The sequence below is a fragment of the Danio aesculapii genome, chromosome 11 (genome assembly GCF_903798145.1).
Source record: "Danio aesculapii chromosome 11, fDanAes4.1, whole genome shotgun sequence".
Classification (NCBI taxonomy): Eukaryota; Metazoa; Chordata; class Actinopteri; order Cypriniformes; family Danionidae; genus Danio; species Danio aesculapii.
Genome location: NC_079445.1, coordinates 36,304,558 through 36,327,127, shown reverse-complemented (window position 1 = coordinate 36,327,127; position 22,570 = coordinate 36,304,558). Strand labels below are relative to the sequence as shown.

General features: G+C 33.0%; 1 protein-coding gene across 1 annotated transcript in view; it reads left to right on the top strand.

The window, feature by feature from the left end:
- itpr1b (inositol 1,4,5-trisphosphate receptor, type 1b) overlaps nt 1-22,570 on the top strand; it is a 269,709-nt gene that overhangs the window by 130,477 nt on the left and 116,662 nt on the right. Inside the window, exons 41-44 of the mRNA XM_056468320.1 lie at nt 4,991-5,026; nt 7,684-7,731; nt 12,628-12,757; nt 15,716-15,930. Of these exons, the coding sequence (XP_056324295.1) occupies nt 4,991-5,026; nt 7,684-7,731; nt 12,628-12,757; nt 15,716-15,930 (429 nt within the window). The remainder of the gene's footprint in view (nt 1-4,990; nt 5,027-7,683; nt 7,732-12,627; nt 12,758-15,715; nt 15,931-22,570) is intronic.

Sequence of the window (22,570 nt, the reverse complement as noted above, 5' to 3'; positions counted from 1 at the left end):
AAAAATAAAAGAAAATTAAATAAAGAATGGATGGTATATATGCACTGTGCTCACTCCAAATGAATAAGTTGGATAAAAAATATAAAATATATGAAAATAATAACACTTATATTTTAATAAATTTCCATAATCAATACTATACTGCGTATATATGTGAGTAGAGTATGTATGCACCGTGTCCACACACCTGATGTTTTGCACGTCAATGATTATGATCAGTGATTATGATGGCAAGTCCTCAGAGCACTGCATGAATCTGATCCTCAAACACACTTACACACGTGTTCACAACACATGAAGAGTCTGACCAGCACATAACATACAACACCTCGCTCTCTCTCTCTTCATCTTTCTATTGCATAAGAGAATGTGTGTGTGTGTGTGATGTAAGAGGGATGGGAAGGATAATATGGCTTTAGGTTGACGATGCAGTGGCTGCTGCTGCTGAGCAGGAAAGCTTATGTAATGTGAATGAGAGAGAAGTGTGTGTTTGTGCAAAAGATGAGGTGTGTGAGCATGTGTGTGTGATGGATCGTGTGTGTTTGTGTGTGTGATTGGATGTGTGTCCTTCACCTGCACTGTGTTGACGATCTGTCTCTCTCTCTCTCGCCTTAAATCTTTTGCTGTTTCTTTCTTCAGTCTCTTGCTTTTTCCTTCACCCTTTCTTTCATTTCATCATTTTTTTCTTTTTTTTGGCCATTCTATCATTGCATTTTTAGCACATTTATCCATTCATTCATTCATTTATTCGTTCATTTATTCGTTCATTTAGTCTTTCTTTGAGTTTTCTTTTTGTGCTTTTTCTTTCTTTCTTTTTTTTCTTTGTCTTTCTTTCTTTCTTTCTTTCTTTCTTTATTTGTTTATTTATTTATTTATATATTATTTTTTCTATCTTTCACTCTTTCATTCTTTTATATTTTCTTTCACCCTTTCTTCTTTCTTTTTTCAATTCTTTATCTGTTCTTTCACTCTTACTTTAGAATTTCTTTCACTCTTTTTTTTCTTTCCTTCAATTCTTTATCTGTTGTTTCGCTTTTTCTTTCTTTCTTTCCTTCACTTTTAATTTTTTTTTTTTTTTGCTGTTTGTTCCTGTCAAATATTTCATTATTATTTTTTACTCTTTTTTATCATTACTTGCTTATGCCTTTTACGGTCTGCTACCTTATTTTATTATTATTTCTGTATTTATTTTATTTATTTATTCATTAATCTCTCTTCTCTCTAACTGTTCTTTCTCTGTTTTACATCTTGCTACTACATTGTTTACTTTAGATTATTTTTTTATTTTTTTCAATTTCCTATCTGTCTTCCTCTCTCTCTCCCTCTCTCTCTCCCCCTGTAGATTCAGTCAGCTCAGCCTGTGTCAGTCCGGGTCTGTTGTCCTCATGTGTCCCATGCTTAGGTCCCTCCTCCGCACGTCTCCAGTCCTCCATTAGGAGGCGCTGTGGACACATCTGTCTCTGTCCCCGCCACTGTCCCAGTTTCCTCTCCTTCGTGCAGCACGATTCCTGGACTCCCGCCAGCTCTCAACCAGAGGTTACATAAGACCTGCCCCTCTTTTTTTTCCCCCTCGTTTTTTTTTCCTGGAATCCAAGCTCTTTACTGATGTGTGACCTTCTGCAGTAATTGCCAATAAAAGTGAGACGGGCTGTTTACCAAGAGACACTGGACCATCCAGTGGGCATACAACGCCCTAAGCCCTTCATCGAAATCCACAATTCAGCTTCTGTCTTACTAGACCGAGATGCATAAATGAGGTCACCGAGCCAAATGCCTTCAGTCTTTAGGCCAAAGCTCAGAGTCGGACACACATTGAGCTCATGTCGTGACAGGCAGGTTTTAAAGCGTGTTTGCAGGCTTTTGTCGACAATGAGCTTGATTGCGCCCTCCAAGCTTCTCGCCATTGACATGCACCGCAAAGAATAAAGCTGTGATATCAGCGACTGTGCGACTTTCTCATCCACACACTTTGTGACAAACTAGCTATTCAAAAGTCTGCCTTCGGTCCAATTTGGACTTGTTACCGGATGTGCAGCTGAATGGATCGATTTCATGTGGGGGAAATTCACAAGAAAGTGTTTTGATAGCATGTGATGAATGCATGCGTTTATGGTGGCTAAAGAGGGACATTTCGCATTCACACCTTTTGCATTATTTTCCAGCTGAAAAATTATGTCGCAAGAAAGGGAGATTCCTTACTGGTTGCAGTATTACTCACACAAACATGCGCGTGCGTCACGGTTGTTGCTAATTTAAACCCCCCCTCTGTCTCTTTGTGCTAGAAAACTTACACCAAATTTCCTTTTTGCATGCTTTTTGAGCCAATGCATCTTTCTAGAAGTAAACCACAGTGAATGTGTTATTTTCATGTTGTTGATAGTATGGTGTTCCTCGCTGTTGTCATCCTTTTCATTGTCTCACATCAAACAAGGAAACGTTTGCATGCTATGTATGCATGTCGTCTGCTTTGCTTGTTTCTTTTTGCTGCTTCACGTCTTTAAAGAGCCCCTATTATTATGTATTAATCACACCTTATTTGTTTTTTTAAATACGCATTGCAGGATGTTTTATTTTCTCTGCGTTTCTGAAATGGTTTGTTTAAATATCTGATCTTTCTAAACTCTAAGAGTCTACTCTGCTCTGATTGGTCAGTTTGTTGTGGTTGATGAACAACTTATGCCTAGTTGAGACTGCACGATTTTCAAAGTAGTCAGATGTTTTCACACTGCATGACCATCTGGGGTAGCTTTCTGTCGGTGCTGTGTTAACACAGCAAGATGGATCAGCTACAGGGGGTTTCACACTGCATGACTTTACTATTGGAATCACCAACAACTTTGTATTGGTCCACAAACTACGTCTCACAACCAAACATACATGATAAGTGACATGGAAACGAGGTCACGTAGTAAATCTTTTGTTATTCATTACATAATGAGAAAGAAGCCTTTAGGGAGGTAGAAAATGCACTTATTTTGCTCACCTGGCTTTTGAAGGGAATTAGCAATTTCTCCTCAACTGTTTTTCTTTTTTGACTCGGTAATGGTATTGCTTAGATAACACATCAAACAGATGGGTGCTCGTGTCAAATTTCCACAAATTTTTCCTCCATTTCTTGGGTCTAAATAGACTGAAAAGAAGCCCTTTTAACTTCTCAGCAACCTTCCACTAGTGATAGATACCTAAACTAATGGATGCTGCTTTCTTAATGGCTGTAGGTGATCGCCGATGTTATTATCAATCAGAACTCATTTCACACGGCATGATTTTGAATCACCAACAGCTCCAGATATTTAGCATGCCAAATATCTCACGGGTGTCTGCAACTAATCGGCGATTCTCTCAGATTGCATCTTTGATAGTTCACACTTTGTGATTGTTACTCACGTGAACAAGCACCGATTTGTCTGTGATTTCAGGCATTTGTCGGCAATTTCTCGAAACCTGTCAGCGAGTCAGAATTGGGGCTAAAATCATGCAGTCTGAACTCAGCATTACAGCCACTACCAAATGCTTGTTTACATACATCTGAATTTAATCTCTAGGGGCCTTTTTTAATGCTTGCAAAAGTGATGGTATGAACAGTAATGATGGTGTCATTTGTATGGTATTGATTCAAGATGTATCAAGTCCTCACTCTTAGGAAGTACTGTTCATGTTAGGTGGATTTTTGGTAACAGTTTATTTTGATGATCCCTATTGCACATTTTGTTGACTAAATGCTGAATTGCAACTACATGCCAATTACTTCTAATTTAAGTATTAGTAGACAGTCTGCTTAATATCTGCTGATACTGCTCCGTCAACAAACATTTAACTGACTATAAAAAACTTTGCAAGTATGTGTGAACTTAAACTAACCATAACCCAACCCCCAACCTAACAGTCTACTTATAATTTATTGAGAATTAATTGGCATGTAGATGCAATGTAAAATGCATTAAAGGGACCATCAAGATAAAGTGATACCGGATTTTCTTTCACTGCAAACGACTGCATCTTCTTGGCATGTCAGTAGCATGAACTAAACCATGGTCAGCCAGTGAAGATCATATTCCGGCTTTAATGGAATTTTCTTCTTAACCTACCTAGGTTTTTGCAAGAAGTAAGGCTGGAATTACCAACAACTCATTTCAGGCAGTTGAGGATTGCTTCCTTTTTTTTGGAACTCAACTTTTTATACACTTTGATCTTTGAAAATTTGCAGGCCTTTTTACACTCACAAACAGCTGCATGTACTGTACGTTACACACTAAATGAAAGATAGCATCTAAAAAAAACATAATAGGGGCACTTTAATAATCAAATCTCAGTAGTAATACCTTCTTAAAAGGATATTTTAAGTCTTTTTTGGTCATTATATGTGTGCATGACTTTAACTTTTGATTTTATGTGTCTTTTTTGTCTTACTAATGAAAAATAAGCAGCAATTATCGTGGAAATACTTACACTCACAAATCCAGATGGATTAAATGTTATGACAGGACCAAACAAGTCACAAATACCTTTTTGAAAACCTCTCTCTCTCTCTCTCACACACACACACATACATGCACACACACAAAAAAGCTTTTTTCCACACCCAACTTGGTAACACTTAACAGAGTAATGTTTTTCTGCCAAGTCACGGCTTGAGAGTGCATTACATAACTGCTTGAGATTGAGTATGGATACCTTAGACTTTTAAAGCCTTTTATCAGTTTTAATGTTTGCGAGCAAATTCAGTCTTCCCACTTAGATAGCCCCCTTTGATAAGATGCAGCACGTAGGCTGACCTGCTGAGGTCAAACATCCCTGCGCTTGACAAAGATGAATGTGCAGCCGCAAAAAACCCAAAAAACTGCAGATGCCTAAGTGTAGAAAGTGAATTTCTTGGGCCGGTAGATTTGGTGCACATGGCGTTTCTAGGCTGTCAAGGGTCGTTAACACATTCTAATAATGCCAGAGACTAATCTACATTAACTAACTCATGACTTTTTATCTCCATTAGCTTGCACCCCCACCTGAACCAGAGGTCCCAGCAGAGGTGTGTCCAACACATATTTGCCGCCCCGCTGCTCTTGGGCCGCGGTGTGGGAATATGGGTTGTTGCAGACAGTAGTTGGTCGTCTCATACCATGCTATTGCATTGCACTAGCCTCTCTCTCTTTCTCTTTTGAGTCATATCTGCCCATGCAAATGGGAAAACAAAGCCCCACGCTGGCACACGCAACACTTCTTTCCTCTGCAAATGTTTTTCTCAATGTTCCACAAATATGCTAGTAAGCTGACCTCTTTTTGGTCTCGTTGATTAGAGTGCAGAAGAGGGATTCTGGACATCTAGTCCCCTGTTATTTTCTCCATTGAGAAATTGGCTGATGATACTTTTTAAAAATGTTTTTCAAGAAAGGGGTATCATGAATTTCAGTGTTAATTAATGATATATAATTGTTTCAACTTATTGACATAACTCTTGATTGGATTTCTGGAGAACGATTCTCCATGGGCCCTCCAGTCAATGAAGTGGCTGTTACCATAGAAACAAGAACCACACTCCAAGAGCTCTACAGTGGCCCCTTATTACTGTAAAATTAGAAAATCAAATCATTTTCAGGGTATCTGCAGGGTCTTAAAATGTCTTGAATTTCAAAAGCAAAGATTTAGGCCTTAAAATGTCATAAAATCACTGAAATGTTCTCTTGTAGGTCTTAAATAGTTTTAAATGGATCCTAAATTTCCTTTGTTTATGTAAAGCTACCCAGTTGATCCAATGCACATCCAGTCATCAAAAGTACATCTCTATAAAACGTTTAGCAAAATTATAATACTAATATTATACTAAACTAATATTATAACAGTCTGTTGTTCATACATTTAATTTTTAAGGCACAGTGCTTAGCATAATTGAGTACACCCCATTTTGAATTTTTTTTTATCCATTTCTCTGTGAATATAGGCAATGTATTTTGGTGCATTTAAACAAAACAGATATATTTATTAAAATAATATTTTAGTCACCAAACATATTTAGAAATTGAAAGATAATACAATTAAATTCAAGCAAAATATTGAAAAAAAAATGACATCCTACAAAATTTCAACTAAATAATTAGAATTTTTTTTTGCTTATTTAGATTTTTCTTCTTTTTTTAATTTCTAGTTACTATGTTTCTATAACATATAAATTTGGGTGTACTAGTTTTTGGACCATTATCTTAAGTTATTTTGTTAGATAAGCTCCAGATTTGGCACATATACATTAGATTACTGACCAATCTAATGAATATGCACAATTATAATATTGTATAGCTTCCTATTATAATATGATTTTTTTTTGTGAGGGGCGTACTTTAATATGCTTATATATGCTGAGCACTGTATGTTGAAAAAAAATTATGTTTTCAACCAGGGTCTGCTTGTTTTGACACATTATTTCAAATATGTGGCTAAGAAATAACTAATTAGAATTAGTTTTTTTTTTTGATGGGGCAAGTACATTTTTTTTCTGCTGAGCCATTAAAAATACCTTGGCAAATTTCATTCTTCATGATCTTATAAAGGTCTTAAATTTGACTTGAAACCTGCAGAAACCCTGTCTGAAGCATTTCAGATTTAGCCAATTATAATTATTAGTAGTAATAATAATAACAACTACTACAACAGCAACAATTTAATTATTATTTAAAATCTAAGCAATAAGTATTGCTAATGTACGTTATAATAATAATAATTTTATTTATATATTTATATATATTCATTTATTGTTTTGATCTTTATTCATCTTGTTTTTTTTATTTAAATGTATTTATTTAAGTAGATTTTTTAACAACTGCAACAACAGCAAGAGTTTAATTATTATTCTATAATCAAAGCATAAAGTATTGTTAATGTATGATATAATAATAATAAATATTAAAAACATTTATCTCATCTAAAATGACTACTAAATTCTTACATTTTACACATTGTACACATTGTAAAACCTTTTCAAACCAAGGCTGGCAAAAAAAGCTTGTACTTTATCTTGTTTTATTTATTTATTTTGTGTGGGCCAGCATTTTACATTTATATCCATGCCTATGCTATGACAGACAGAGAGAAAGAAAGACGAAAAGCAAACCAAAAGCTTCTCTGCAATGGGCAGAGCAGTGTATGTCAATAGTACACAGGCTCCATTATGTAATCGGGATAAAAGTTTTCTCCCTCTCCTCTCTCACTCATGGCTTGCGTTTGTAGCTTTGGCGCCCTGTGTGGTGCTTATGTAATTAACATGGTTTCATTCCGGCTGCAGAAGCAGAACTAGAGGCCGACGCAAAACAGATGGCCTGTAGAATAGGTTAGCGACTGATGCATATTCCTGTGGAGGTTTAATCATTAAAGAGCAACGGATAGAAAAGCAAACATTAAGAGATGTATTATTTATTAGTGCTCTTGTTTTACTTCCTTTCAGAGCTTACTTTATGGATAAACTAAAAAACTGTTTGTGTTACTCTGCTCTGCATGATGTTCCCCAGTGCCTGTCTGCTCCCACACACACACACAAACATACAACATACCTCTCATTTAACTGCATGATGTAATCTGCCCCACTTTTTGTGCATGTCAAAATAGTGACTAATGTTCTCAGTCTTGACCCCCTTCTTTTTTTATGCTTCTCATTTTTCTTCCCTCCTTTTTTGCTTTCTGCTAACTCACGTCACTCAGGAGTTTGATCCAAACCAGCCTCAGAAGCAACTGGAGGATCAGAGAAGGGTAGGTAATGAAACGGGGAATATGTTGGCGCCGTCTGAGCTAGAGATGCATCAGTCCACCTGGCGGAAATCTGAAATATATTTGATTTATTATGGCCGATCTATGTTTTGGGCTTTTGCCGAAACTAAATACAATGACTTTATAGTATAAAGTATGTAAACTGAACATTAACAGATGCAGAAAAATGCATAAACATATTGAGCTTTATTTCATAATTCAGCAATTTTGTGACACTTTCAACAAGAAGAGCTTTGTGTTTAAGCAGTTTGCAAGCAAGTCTTATCAAAGTTTGCAGAAAAAAAGTAAGTGCTAAATAAGTTCATTTGCATCAAGTTCTCAGAGCAGCTGACTGTAGTATTGGTAACCTAGTAACCAATGGTAAACAAGTCAGAGGTAATAGAGCTGATTGGTCATGTGTGTGTAATGTTCGCTAGGTCAGAGTTTATTCAACAAGGCATTTTCACCTGCCATTATTTACATGAACCCTTTATCAGACAATTCCAAAACCACTTCAAGTGAGTGTAAAAATTCTAATTAAATTTTTTTGCAAATTAAGGAATTTATTTATTTATTTTAATTTGGTGTTTCCATAGCTCATTTTTAATGCTGTAATTCAAAATGCACAATAATATCTCACGACAATTCATAACTTTTTGATTTTGTGGCTAATTCGTATGAATCTCATTTGTACAATTTAGTATGATTTGCTTATCCTCCAGTGTTTGGGTTTAGGGGTGGGGTTTGACGCCACACCTCCTTTTTAAATTGTACGTTTTTGTACGACTGAACGAATTAGCCACTAGACTGACAAGACGTAAAATAGTTACATTTCTTCGTGTGATCAGGCTGGTAATTGCTACTGTCTTATAAGCACCACCTATAGGCAGAGAGTGAATCTGCAGTTTTATTCAGCCTGTCACCTGTTCTCTTTTGTACATGCTTTTTTTGTAGCATAATTTCACAAAGCTGAAGTTAGATCATTATTAATGTTGTTTTCACTATAAAAAGTGATTCGTTACTTGAATTTAAAAGTAACCAATGGCGTTACTTTTAAGTGTGTAAACACGTAACTTGGAACTGTTATGCCGCAGTCATACTGGGCTTTTCTCCCCATAGACTTCCATTCATACGCACGCAAATGCGTCAGACCAGAAACGCAAGCTAATGCAACAAGTTTCGCAGTTTGCTGAGTTGGAAGTTCAAGCTTGGTGAACCCTGACCTGCGAAATCACATCATGTGATTGCATGAGACCAATCGAAGATCAAAACTTGACCTCACTGGACAGAAATTGAAAACATGGACCAATTGCTCTCTTTTTTAATGTCTAATCATCTTGTTTAATCCCACCCCTTTTCGCAGCGTCGTACAGCAGAATTTCACACACCCAAACTCTAGTGTGACAACAGCATTACACTGACTTAATTTTTAACTATGCACATTTAATTCAGAATTTTAAGGCAATTTTATTTAAAGGAAAATTTTACTCACTTTTTAAAGTCAAATAATTAACAGATAAATCTATTAAGTAATAGATAAATAAACGACGTTAGCATGGACAGGTAGTGATTAATAACTTAACATTTTTAAATGAATGTTTTTACTATAGGTTTTCTATAGAATTGAGTCCATACATTCAATCAGTCCAACTATTCAATCCATTCAGCCCAATTTTAACCACTACCTGCCCATGCTGATGTATAGGTTTTGGGTCAATCGTGATTACAGTCCAGTGGTTGCGTCACTTCAGATAGTTGTCCATAAATACCTTGTTTATGTACTTATAATTTACTTGATTGTAGTTATAAAATCCAGAACATAAGTATTAAAATTGGCCAATTCATTTATATGAAATGTTCATTTGGAATCAGCCATGATAAATCAAGATTGGTGCATCTCTAGTCTGAGCCACCCGTTCACAAAACTCACCCCACCGTTGGCTCCAAATGGGTGGATGTTCACTAAAAAACCGGGATGACTGTAGGTTTGAAGGTGGTGTTGGATCTGTATGTATGTGTGGGTGTGTGTGTGTGTGCGTGAAACTCTGATTGGAGGTGTTTCCAGTGAGCAGTCGGGTTAGGGTTGGTGTTGATTGTTGTGGTGTCTTGTATCCGAAGCCTCTGTTGTTATGAGGTCAGATTGGACTAAGGAACGGGATCCAGTGTTATCAGATTCTGTCTTCCTTTCTGACCTCTTTCTGACTGTGTTAATCAAGAGGGATTATTGGTCTCCTGGAGGAGTTGAGTAGCATCCCACAAACCAAATCAATCAGGTGACACTCTATCTGAAGCCTGCTGCTTACGCAACACGTTATTGATATTATATAACACACCTTTAGACACGTGTTATTGAACATGCAGCTTCATTTATGCATGGATACACCTTAATGCATTGTTATGTGCTATTTAAGCACTAATATATCCCATTTCAGTGTGTGTTATATATAATTATGTTTCGTGTCGTTCCAACGTTGGGTTTGGTAGTGTTTTTAAAATAAGGATCAAATCTGTTATGCTCACATAGGCAGATACACGTTTTTTTGTTTGTTAATTTAGTTGTTTGTTTGTTTAAATTTACATTTGTTCGTTTTTATATTTGTTTAAATTTATATTACTTGGTTCGTCTGTTTGTTTAAATTCATGTTTGTTTGTTTGTTTGTTTGTTTGTTTGTTTGTTTTGGGATAGGTTAGTCATATCACTTTTTTTATCGATTTACAGGTTTTAAGTTTCTTGTTATTATTTTTCAAAAGTGTAATAAACACATTAAAAGAAAGGATTTAAAGATGATTCATTTTATTTACTAAATGTTTTTAAAGGGGTGGTCCACTACGATATCATATAAACTTCAGTTGATGTGAACATAAACAACATCTCTGAATGTAATATGCTGAAGTTCAATGCAAAGGGAGACGTTAGCTACAGCAAACGAAGTTTGGGGACTGCAAAAAATACATTTGGACTAGTGAGATCACAAGGACTTCCGGTTATGCGCATACACCCTGCGCAGCGAAGGGGCGTGGCCAGAGGCGCTAAATGTTATAACAGAGAAAGCTAAAATGCTGTCCAAGCGCTGCTATTTCCACAGAGCTTGTTCTGTTTTTGTATTTGGGCTTCCAAATGACACGACACTAAAAGAGAAATGCTTACAGTTTAATTTAATTACGTTTCAGAGAATTATTTAAAAATCTATAGCTAGCATTTGACAAAGGAGAGCTTCCAGTATCTCTCTCAGTTTAGTGCTGGATTCGGGTAAAACCTCTCCAACCAACGAAGCTGTGGATTGTGAGCCACAACCTGTATTTATATTTGTTAAAATTGATCTACTACATGCACAGTTTCTAGCGTTAATGGTTTGCTGTAGCGAGGATGTAAGCAAGGATGTAAACAACAGGAAATGCTGTTTGGCTCCACTTACAATTTAGCTACAAATTCATATTTATCAGTCAAACCGCTGTAAACACCCACAATTTTCAGCAGCACTGCAGTGTCTCTCTATGCGGACACTTTCCCTGTGTTCTACATCTCAAATAACAAACTTGCAAAAGATATGTGGACGCTTCATATTACTTACACATGCTTATTCCGAATATATGTGAAAGACACATCTGTGTGCTCTTCATTTTTCTGTCTGATTAAGGCAGCTAATGCTGCTAACAGGTACTCTGGCTGACTGTTCACACAGTGCAAAAGCGTGTGCTTGTAGGGGCGTAACCTGGTGACATGGAGCCAATCCGTGAATCACAGCACATTATGACCAAACAGAGCCTCTCAGGGGCGGGATTTTCAGAGGAACTAGGAAATATGACAGTCGTTTTCATGTTAGCTGAGTAGCTGTATATAATCAAAGTAAGATATATGAAAAAATAACGTGATTTTCTACAAGTAAAGGATGAGCACACATCTTATGAACACAACCAAGCTTTAAAAATACACTCTGGACCACCCCTTTAAATTAAGTAATTGTAAACAATTTATTTGGACAGAATTTAAACAAACAAATTAAGTTGAACATTACTAAATTTAATTCGCTGGTTTAAATTCACCACGTATAAATTGTTTGCAACAATTTTGCAGACACCCAGATTTTAAATTTTATTAATATTTTTTATATTTGTGGTGATGACCTAGGTGTCAAATGCCAATGCTGGATGTGAAATATTTTTATAAAATATATTCATAGGATTTCTGCGGTGTTACCAAAATTATTATTATAATTAATAAATAATAAATGAATGTATTATAATTGATTATAATTTAATATATTTTTTAATTAATTTAGTTTTATTGATTTAGTTAGTTGTTTATTTGTTTGTTTAAATTTACATTTGATTATTTATTTATTTGTTTTTTATTTGTTTTTTATTTATTTATTTATTTTTTTGGATATGTTTCACATTGTTTTAGCGATTTACAGGCTTCAAGTTTATCGTTTTTATTTACCCATATATTTAATTTTATTAATATTTTTAGTATATTTGATGAAGACCTAAATGTCAAATGCCTGTGCTGGATGTGAAATATATTTATAAAAAATAATTATAGGATTTCTGCAGTGCTACCACAATTATTATTATAATTATTTATATGTTATAATTGTTTATAATTAAAAAAAAAAGTTTTAAATTATAATTTATTATAATTAAAAAAATGTTTCTCATTGATCACGTGAAAATATTTGTGCATTTCTCAATAAGAAAAAAACAAAAAACAAATATATATATATATATATTATAGACTTCAATCAGATCAATAAGTAAGTCTGTGTTTGTGCTTTTATTCATTTTTATTTATTTTCTCCACCTTTTGATAATGTCTGTCATGGTGGCACGTTGATGTTTCGATTTTGATGATGATGTCATGATGCTCCTTCCATGACTCCACCCCCTTTTTTTCGTCAGAGTGAGGCTTTGAGGCAGGTCCTGGTTAACCGTTACTATGGCAACTTCAAACCGGGCGGCAGACGAGACAGTTTGACGAATTTCAGCAACGGGCCGCTCACCCCTGTTGGACAGACCAAGACTCCTGCAGGTGTGTGTGTTTGTTATAAAGCGATGACCTTTTCAAATGTAGAGACCAGCTCCATTTCATAACACCCTGCACTGAAGACCGTTCCCTCCCCCAAGCACTTTCTGCCATTACGTGTCCTATATATTCAGAGCCATCACTGTTGCCAGGCGACAGGAACGTGTCACCCACACTTCCTGTGTGAATAGCCTTCAAACACACCTGCTGAAGAAAGTCTAGCAAGTGTGTAAATGTGTCTAGCGGAGACTGACACTAGAAGATTGGATGCTACAAAGTGTCTTTATGGATATGGGAAAAAATTAAGAGAGCACATGAATATTCTCAGTTTCTTTAGATTTATGATTTATAGTTTCAGTAAAACATATTTAGCTTTTTTCTGTACACTACTGATGACATTTCTGCCAAATCTCAAATAAAATGTTGTTTTTTAGAGCATTTTTTTGCATTAAATATGTTTTAGGAAATCAGTATTTTGGTGGAATAATCCAGATTTTCATTCATAATGAATTAATAACGGTTAATTTCTATTTTCTTTTTTTTGTAACACGTTTATGTAAGGTTGTCAAAATGTACAATGTGCTTTTACAGACATAGTCAAAGGCAAGTTTTACAAAAAAATGTGCAATAGGTTAAAGATATTCTAGTAATCATTAAAAATAGGAAAATAAGTAAGTAAATCTATAGATAGATGGAGGTAAGGAAAAAAGAAGAAAAATAGAAACATACCATCTATAAGTACTAATGTTGGTAACTAAATAGTCGCAAAGTCTCTGGATAGGCACATAAAGCAAAATTATATATATTTTCTACATCACAGCACATTCATTCACTTTATTAATCTGGGGTTGCCACAGCGGAATAAACCGCCAACTTATCCAGCATATGTTTTACGCAGCAGCCCTTCCAACTCCAACCCATCACTGGGATACATCCATACACACTCATACACTACGGTCAATTTTTAGCATACCCAATTCACCTACACCACATGTCTTTAGACTGTTGGCGAAACCGGAGCACCCAGAGGAAACTCCACACAGAAATGCCAACTGACCCAGCCGAGGCTCGAACCAGCAACCTTCTTGCTGTGAGGCGATTGTGCTACCCACTGCGCCACCACATCGCCTAATTTAGACATGTCATTTGAAATTAAAAACTTTAGAAATTTCTATTTTCTGACATTCAAAAGTTGTATTTTTGGAAATTATTTAGCATAATTTGGATTTGGAAGACATGTCATCAGATTGTTGTAGAATATATATAAAAATTAACATGTACCATAATCTAGTAATTTCAGAGAATCTGAGAATTTTCTGTGTTTTTAAACTTTTTTTGCATTGGAAATTTTAAACATTAAGAGAAATGAAAACCATCAATTGAGAAATTGACCTCCATTTGTACTTATAATGCTGCAATACATTTTAGTGGTCATTTTCATCTGTATGTATGTATGTATGTGTGTTAGTGTATTGGTTTAGCTATACTTGTGGGAGCTCAATTGTCTTCACTTACTAAAGTGAAATATAAAAATGTACCACTAGTGAGTACATTTCACTGTTTCCCACTATTTAAAAATGCTTATAAATTGGCCAAAACATTTGTATCTTATATCTTTATTTATATTTTTGTCTGTCTGTCTGTCTGTCTGTCTGTCTGTCTGTCTGTCTGTCTGTCTGTCTTTCTGTGTATCTATCTGTCTATCTGTCTGTCTGTCTGTCTGTCTGTCTGTCTATCTATCTATCTATCTATCTATCTATCTGTCTGTCTGTCTGTCTGTCTGTCTGTCTGTCTGTGTCTGTCTGTGTGTCTGTCTGTCTGTCTGTCTGTCTGTGTGTCTGTCTGTCTGTCTGTCTGTCTGTCTGTCTGTCTATCTATCTATCTATCTATCTATCTATCTATCTATCTATCTATCTATCTATCTATCTATCTATCTATCTATCTATCTATCTATCTATCTATCTATCTATCTATCTATCTATCTATCTATCTATCTATCTATCTATCTACATACATACATACATACATACACACATATGCACACATATATACACACACACACACTACCTGTCAAAAGTTTGGGGTCAGTTTTTTTTATTTATTAATTTTAATAAATAATTTATATAAAAATTGTCTGTTTATGAAGGCAGCAATTATTAAATGTAAAAATAATTAATTGTTAAATTCTTATTTAATAAATATTTATTTATTATTTATTGTATGTAGTTTCAAATAAATTGATTACTCCAGTCATTATTGCTTTTATTACTATTAACATTATTAAAAGTAATAATAATAATTAATGTTAGAGAGATTACTGAAGGATCATGTGACTCTGATGACTGGATTAATAAAGCTAAGAATGTATAATTAAAATCACTAGAATAAATTATTAAATGAATTGATAAACTACTTTTGAACAGTTTTTTATAGTGCAATAACATTTTACAATGTGTACTGTATTTTTGATGAAATAAATGCAACCTTGGTGAGCAGGAGAAGCTTATTTAAAAACAATTAATAATCGCATTGACCCCAAACTTTTAACCGGTAGTGTATATTAGTATCTGTCTAATGATTGACACTTAGTTTTGTGAAGGTTGAGTTGAGCCATAGACCGTATCATTAATGACTATGTAAAACTATGTAATGTTCTCACTAAGACAGGAAAACAAACCTCTGTGAGTTAGTGTGTGTTAAGAGAGTGTTTGGAGACACTTTAAAATGTAAATGTTTGTTGGTTTTTAATGTTTCAAAGAAGTGCTCAATTTATGCTAATTATTTCAGTTTGACATTGAGACGTAATGATTTGGCAGACGTCTTTAATCAAAGCAGCTCACTAATTCAGGACAGCAAAGAAGTAATCTAAGAAACAAAACACCAATATGTAAATAATATGACCATATAGTTTAATGCTTTATTCATATTTTCTACATGTCTACATATATCCTGGTTTTTCATCAGGGGGTGGTGGTGGTGGTGGTGGTGGTGGTGGTGGTGGTGGTTCAGCAGGGAGTCGAGGAGAGCTGAGTCTGGCTGAAGTGCAGTGTCACCTGGACAGAGAAGGAGCTTCTGACCTGGTCATTGACCTCATCATGAATGCCACCAGTGACCGGATCTTCCAGGAAAGCATCTTGCTGGCCATCGCTCTGCTGGAGGGAGGAAACCCTGTCATACAGGTCAGACCTGCTGCTACCTCTCGCTCATATTCCTTTACGGTTTAATCTAGCACATTCTTTTAAACATTACAGCAATATCAATCCATCATTATATTGTCATTGTATTTCCTTAGTAGTTTTTGATTTATGAAGTAATCGAGAGTTTTTATGGTAAGACAGTGCAGGTGAATAGGGTAAAAATTATTACCACCTTAACACCTTGATTGATTACATTATGAATTTTACATTTATTATTTTCTTAAGTTATGTAAATGAGACATTGCTTAATGTAATATAAACTAATTTGCATACATTTTTTGCACAAAAATCTAAACATTTGGATGAGGTCAGGTTTAAAAATATTTGTTTTTGAACATTTATTTATCAATTTTGTTTTATACATGTTAGAGACAAACATTTTTGCAGAGGGTATTTTGGGGAATCTCTTATCTTTTCACTCCATAATTCTGAAAATACAAAGAAAAACACATATACATTGTTTTGTAGAATAAAACCTTATGAAAATAAAACTTCATTATAGAGATATGGCTAAAACTGTACGTTCTGTTTAAAAGATTATTGTATATAAGATCAGCTGAAGTGGAGATTCATGGCTCAATGCAGGAGAAAAACCATTTAAAATATTTGTATTTTAATCAAAATCTGCAGACACAAACTGATAAATTGATATAAAAGGAACACTCAGAAGTGTATCTTGGATATTTTCTTTGAATTAGACTGAAGAAACACCTTATAAGATCAACAAATGCATTAAAATAAACTGTTTCTCCTTGTAGTGTCATGCCATGGATGTTCAAAGTCTCTGTTCTTTGTATCAAACTCTTTAAGTCAAACATCCAATTAATTCAGATGGCAAATAATGATGGCGACACATGAATGATGTGGCGTTTTTGGAGTGACTATAGGTGTGGTAAAATCAACAGGGCTGATTGCCATGAAAACTGAAACTTTTATCTGAATTGCTGCTTTTTGATGCGCAATTGGGGAGTTTTTTTCATATCTAATTTCTGTGGAGGAAAGTCATGTTTTTTCCCTCTGAAATGCAAGGCATCCTCCCCTGCTGCAAAACAGGAAGGGGGAACGAGAGCAACAAATTGTGATTTAAAAAGTGACAGAAATAAGAGACTGTAGGCGGGACAGTGAGATCGGGTCATTGAGGAGTCACTGGGTAAACTAAAGAATGCTAAAGATCGGGGGAAATGAGAGAGGAATAGAGCCATTTCTAGACTTTTTCACAACCTAGACAAGATTATTATTGTTTACAATCCCTTCCCTAAAATACAAAAAGTCATTCCGGAAGCCCTTCACATCTTTATTTTTTTGCTAACAACAGTGGTATACACTACCTGACAAAAGTCTCGTTGTTGATCCCAGTTGTAAGAGCAACAAATAATAAAATAACAAATAAACTTGACTTCTAGTTGATCATTTGGAAAAGTGGCAGAAGGTAGATTTTTCCGATCAATCATCTGTTAAACTGCATTCCAATCACCACAAATACTGCAGAAAAGTTAGTGGGACCCGCATGGACCCAAGATTCTCACAGAAATCAGTCAAGTTTGGTGAAGGAAGTATCATGGTTTGGTGTTACATTCAGTATTGGGGTGTGCGAGAGATCTGCAAAGTGCATGGCAACATCAACATCCTGAGGTATCAAGACATTTGTGCTGCCCATTACATTAAAACCACAGGAGAGGGTAAATTCTTCAGCAGGATAGTGCTCTTTCTCATACTCTAGCCTCCACATCAAGGTTCCTGCAAGCAAAGAAGGTCAAGATGCTCCAGGATTGGCCAACCCAGTCACGCGAAATGAACATTATTGAGCATGTCTGGGGTAAGATGGAGGAGGTATTAAAGATGAAGCCAAAGACTCTTGATGAACTCTGGGAGTCCTGCAAGAACACTTTCTTTGCTATTAAAGATGACTTTATTAATAAGTGATTTGAGTCATTGTAGAGATGTATGGATGCAGTCCTCCAAGCTCATGGGAGTCATACACAATATTCATTCTTTTCCCACTGCACCATGACTTTATATTCTATACTGTACATTATTTCTGTTAAGTGACAAGATTTTTAAATAAGCAAAGTCAGACCATACTGTCCCAATTAAATAATTAAAAATCAAGGCATGATCATTTTTTATTTTGGTAAAATAAGCGTAATCCAGAGGCCTTTGTCTTTCATATAAGCCACTTCTGATACCGACTGATCAACTAGAAGTTAAGCTATTATTTGTTGTTCCTAAAACTTGGATAGACGACAAGATTTTTGTCAGGTAGTGTAGGTGTAAATCCCTGTGTATTGTAATTTGCAAATAACTTTTAATAAATGTTTGCATAATAAAACAACACAACTGCAAATGGGGCAGAAATGCATTTAGAGTCTAGACGTTATTAGCTTCCCCCTCCTAAATAGTTAATTTAGGCTAATTTAATATGTTATGTGTAGCTTATATAAGCTCTTAACTGTCTGCTTTCTATCAGAACTATCAGAAATCTGCCTTTAAACTGCAATAGAGATGTGACATTTATCATGAAAAATATAATCCATATTTATCATGATCCATTTCAAGCCCCAGCTCGCCTAGCTCTGTGGCAGGGAAGGCATGGCTGTTCAGATTGTAGAGCAATTACATTTCTCACTCGGGCAGACCTGATTTCTGTGCTCACGCATGTGTTTTGTGCGTGGGTGCTTTTGTAAATAGGCCCGTTGCATAATCAGCCCTGTTATTAGCGCAGGCATTTTCCTTGATGATACTCCGGTGCTCACATGACCACATTACATAAGCCAAGGCCGTGGTGAATAATGCAGAAAACACTCCTGACGGCTCCTCTTCTGTGTTAACTGGGTCACCGTCGATCCACAGACACACATACAGCACAAACCCATTGAGATATACAACAGGCGATAATGATGGAAAATAACATAATTAAGGAAAGTAGTTATTTTTGGTCAATTATCCACCATTGTTCACTTTATAATAATCAGGTAGTGTGTGTTTCTTATTTCACCTACAGTACAAGTCAGATAAAAATATATCAGGTAATCATTCTGCAGGAAAATGAAGGTGATTTTAAGTTATGTTTTAATTTAGAATTTACTGTATATAGTTTTGGTGATTAAGCATGTTTCACCTGTACCTCTTTAATATGTAGATAATATTTACATGAATAAAAAGTGAATAATAATAATAGTAACAATAATAAATAATTATAACAATAATAATAATTAAAAATTCTGTATTTCTAAAAAATATTTATTCATTTTAATTGATAATTGGTATTATTATTTATTTTTTGTTATTTATTATTTTTAAATATGTATATTTTATTATTTTTTATTTATAATATTTTATTATCTACCTGTCTGACTGTCTGATATATAAAATATTAATTCTATTAATAAATGTTGTTATTATTATTATTATTTATTTTATTATTATTATTATTATTATTATTATTATTATTATTATTATTATTATTATTATTATTATTATTATTATTATTATTATTGTTGCTGTTGTTATTATTTTGTGTTTTTTATATTATTTATTGTCCATCCATCCATCCGTCCATCTTGTATCTATTCAATTCAATTAAATTCATCTTTATTTTTGTATAGCGCTTTTTGGACAGCTATATATATATATATATATATATATATATATATATATATATATATATATATATATATATATATATATATATATATATATATAAATATATATATATATATATATATATATATATATATATATATATATATATATATATATATATATATATATATATATATATATATTTATATATATATACATATATATATATATATTGGTAAAATTGTATATAATTTTTACATTTAATATATTTAAAACAGAAAAAAAATGGAACCAGAAAAAAAAATTACAAGACGACAAAAGTAGATTTTTTTTTTTCATGAACACTATCATACATGAGCCCCACATATAAATATTGCCAACAGTACCAGAAAATTAATTAACATCCATGTAATAAAAATTTAAATAAAAACTCTCACAGAGGAATATATGGGAGAAGATTATAAAAAAAAATTAACCTTTAATTGCAGATTTAATTTTATCTTTTACAGCACAAAATCCCAACGCATAAGAGCTATTTTAGTTGCCACAATTGTTTTTAATTTGCAAATAAATTATTTTTGTTTATTTTCACATAATAATTACAATTTATGGTGGAAATGTGCTTATTTTTACAATGCATATAGTGTCTTTTTTTTTCTTGCCACATTACATGAGATTCACACATGTTTTTTGTATTCTCGTTAACATGTTGAAAGTGTTGCGCATGTCAGCATGAACCTTGTGTTGGGTTAGATTGGTTAAGAATTAATGCAGTGCTGAAGGGGTTTTGTGGATAACCTGCATGACACTTTGCAGCCGGTTTGCAGAGTCATTTGAAGGATGTAAAGAAACCACATGAAAGAAAGAAAGAAAAGGGGGCTGGTCTGCTCTATTGACGTGTGTGAGCGAACGGTGACATTCTCTAGTGCTAACAGGGGAATTACTGAGTTTACTCATTGAGCATCAGCCTTCTTTTAAAAGGATTTATTCTGCTGGCTTTTGCTACTGTTTCTCAGTAAATGCTCTTAGGTTGCAGGTTCGCGAAATCCAAATGCACTTCATTATATCACGTCTTTTTGGCTGTTACAATGAGCAAATAAGAATGTGTTTAGAAGGGCTTTTACATATTAAAATGTATTCATATATTACATATTATATTATATTACATATAATTTAAAATATTATATTATATTATATTATATTATATTATATTATATTATATTATATTATATTATATTATATTATATTATATTATATTATATTATATTATATATTTTATTGTATTGTATTATATAATGTTATGATTGCAGAAAATGTATGTCAATTAAAATATATTCAGTATAAATTTCTGGTATATATTGCATATAATTATTAATAAATTACATATTTCAGTTTTGAAAAGTTTATATTATATATTATATTATATTATATTATATTATATTATATTATATTATATTATATTATATTATATTATATTATATTATATTATATTATATTATATTATATTATTTTATATATTTTATTGTATTGTATTATATAATGTTATGATTGCAGAAAATGTATGTCAATTAAAATATATTCAGTATAAATTTCTGGTATATATTGCATATAATTATTAATAAATTACATATTTTAGTTTTGAAAATGTTATATTATATTATATTATATTATATTATATTATATTATATTATATTATATTATATTATATTATATTATATTATATTATATTATATTATATATTGTATTCTATTCTGTTATATTATATTATATATTGTATTCTATTCTGTTATATTATACAGTTGAAGTCAGAATTATTAGCCCCCTGTTTATTTCTGTTTAACAGAGAGAAGATTCTATCGACACATTTCTAAACATAATAGTTTAAATAACTCATTTCTAATAACTGATTTCTTTTATCTTTGCCATGATGACAGTAAATAATATTTTACTAGATATTTTTCAGGACACGTCTATACAGCTTAAAGTGACATTTAAAGGCTTAACTAGATTAATTAGGTTAGCTAGGCAGGTTAGGGTAATTAGGCAAGTTATTGTATAACGATGGTTTGTTCTGTAGACTATCGAAAAAATATAGATTAAAGGAGCTAATAATTTTGCCCTTAAAATGATTTTTAAGAAAATTTTATTTGCTTTTATTCTAGCTGAAATAAAACAAATAAGACTTTCTCCAGTAGAAAAAAATATTATCATACTGTGAAAATTTCCTTGCTCTGTTAAGCATCATTAAGGAAATATTTAAAAGGGGGAAAAAAAATTCAAAGCGGGGTTAATAATTTTTACTTCAACTGTATATTCTATTCTATTATATTATAATTACAGAAAATGTATATCATGTATGTATTATTAAAATAAATTCAATATACATTTATGGTATATGTTATATATTTACATATCTAATTTTTGTGCATTATCAGTAGTAATTGTACTGCATTTAAATTTTACAAATTGAAATGGCATATTACAATAAATAGATGTATGCATTACAAAAATAATAATAATTGGTATGTAATACAAAATAATTGGAATATTGTTGCTATTAAATTGTACCTTTAAATAGGAAAACAGTTTACATAAAAATTATTTCAGTGCATTTTTGTGTTAAATAAACGTTTATTCAAAGCAATACAATGCTTTATTATTATATTTATACAATTTGTTGTTTAAAGTTATAATAAATTGATACATCGGTGAAATATATTGTACAACATTCAAATTAAGTTATTTATTTATTTATTTTTACTTTTTATTTATGATTTTTCAATATTTTTTTCAGAACAACCCCTTGCCCAACAATTTAACCCCTTACAGATGAGGGAATAAACAAAAAAAAAATAATACTAATGATAATATAAAAAATTAAAAAAAAAATAATCAAAAAATGCAAAAAATTAAAAAAAGTACTGTCATCAAAAAGACATGTCAAGGGATACATTTGTACATCAACTTACATTGTGTTACATTGTAGTTACCTCAGATTACATTGGTGATAGGTTAATTAACCTCTAAATGTACATATCTA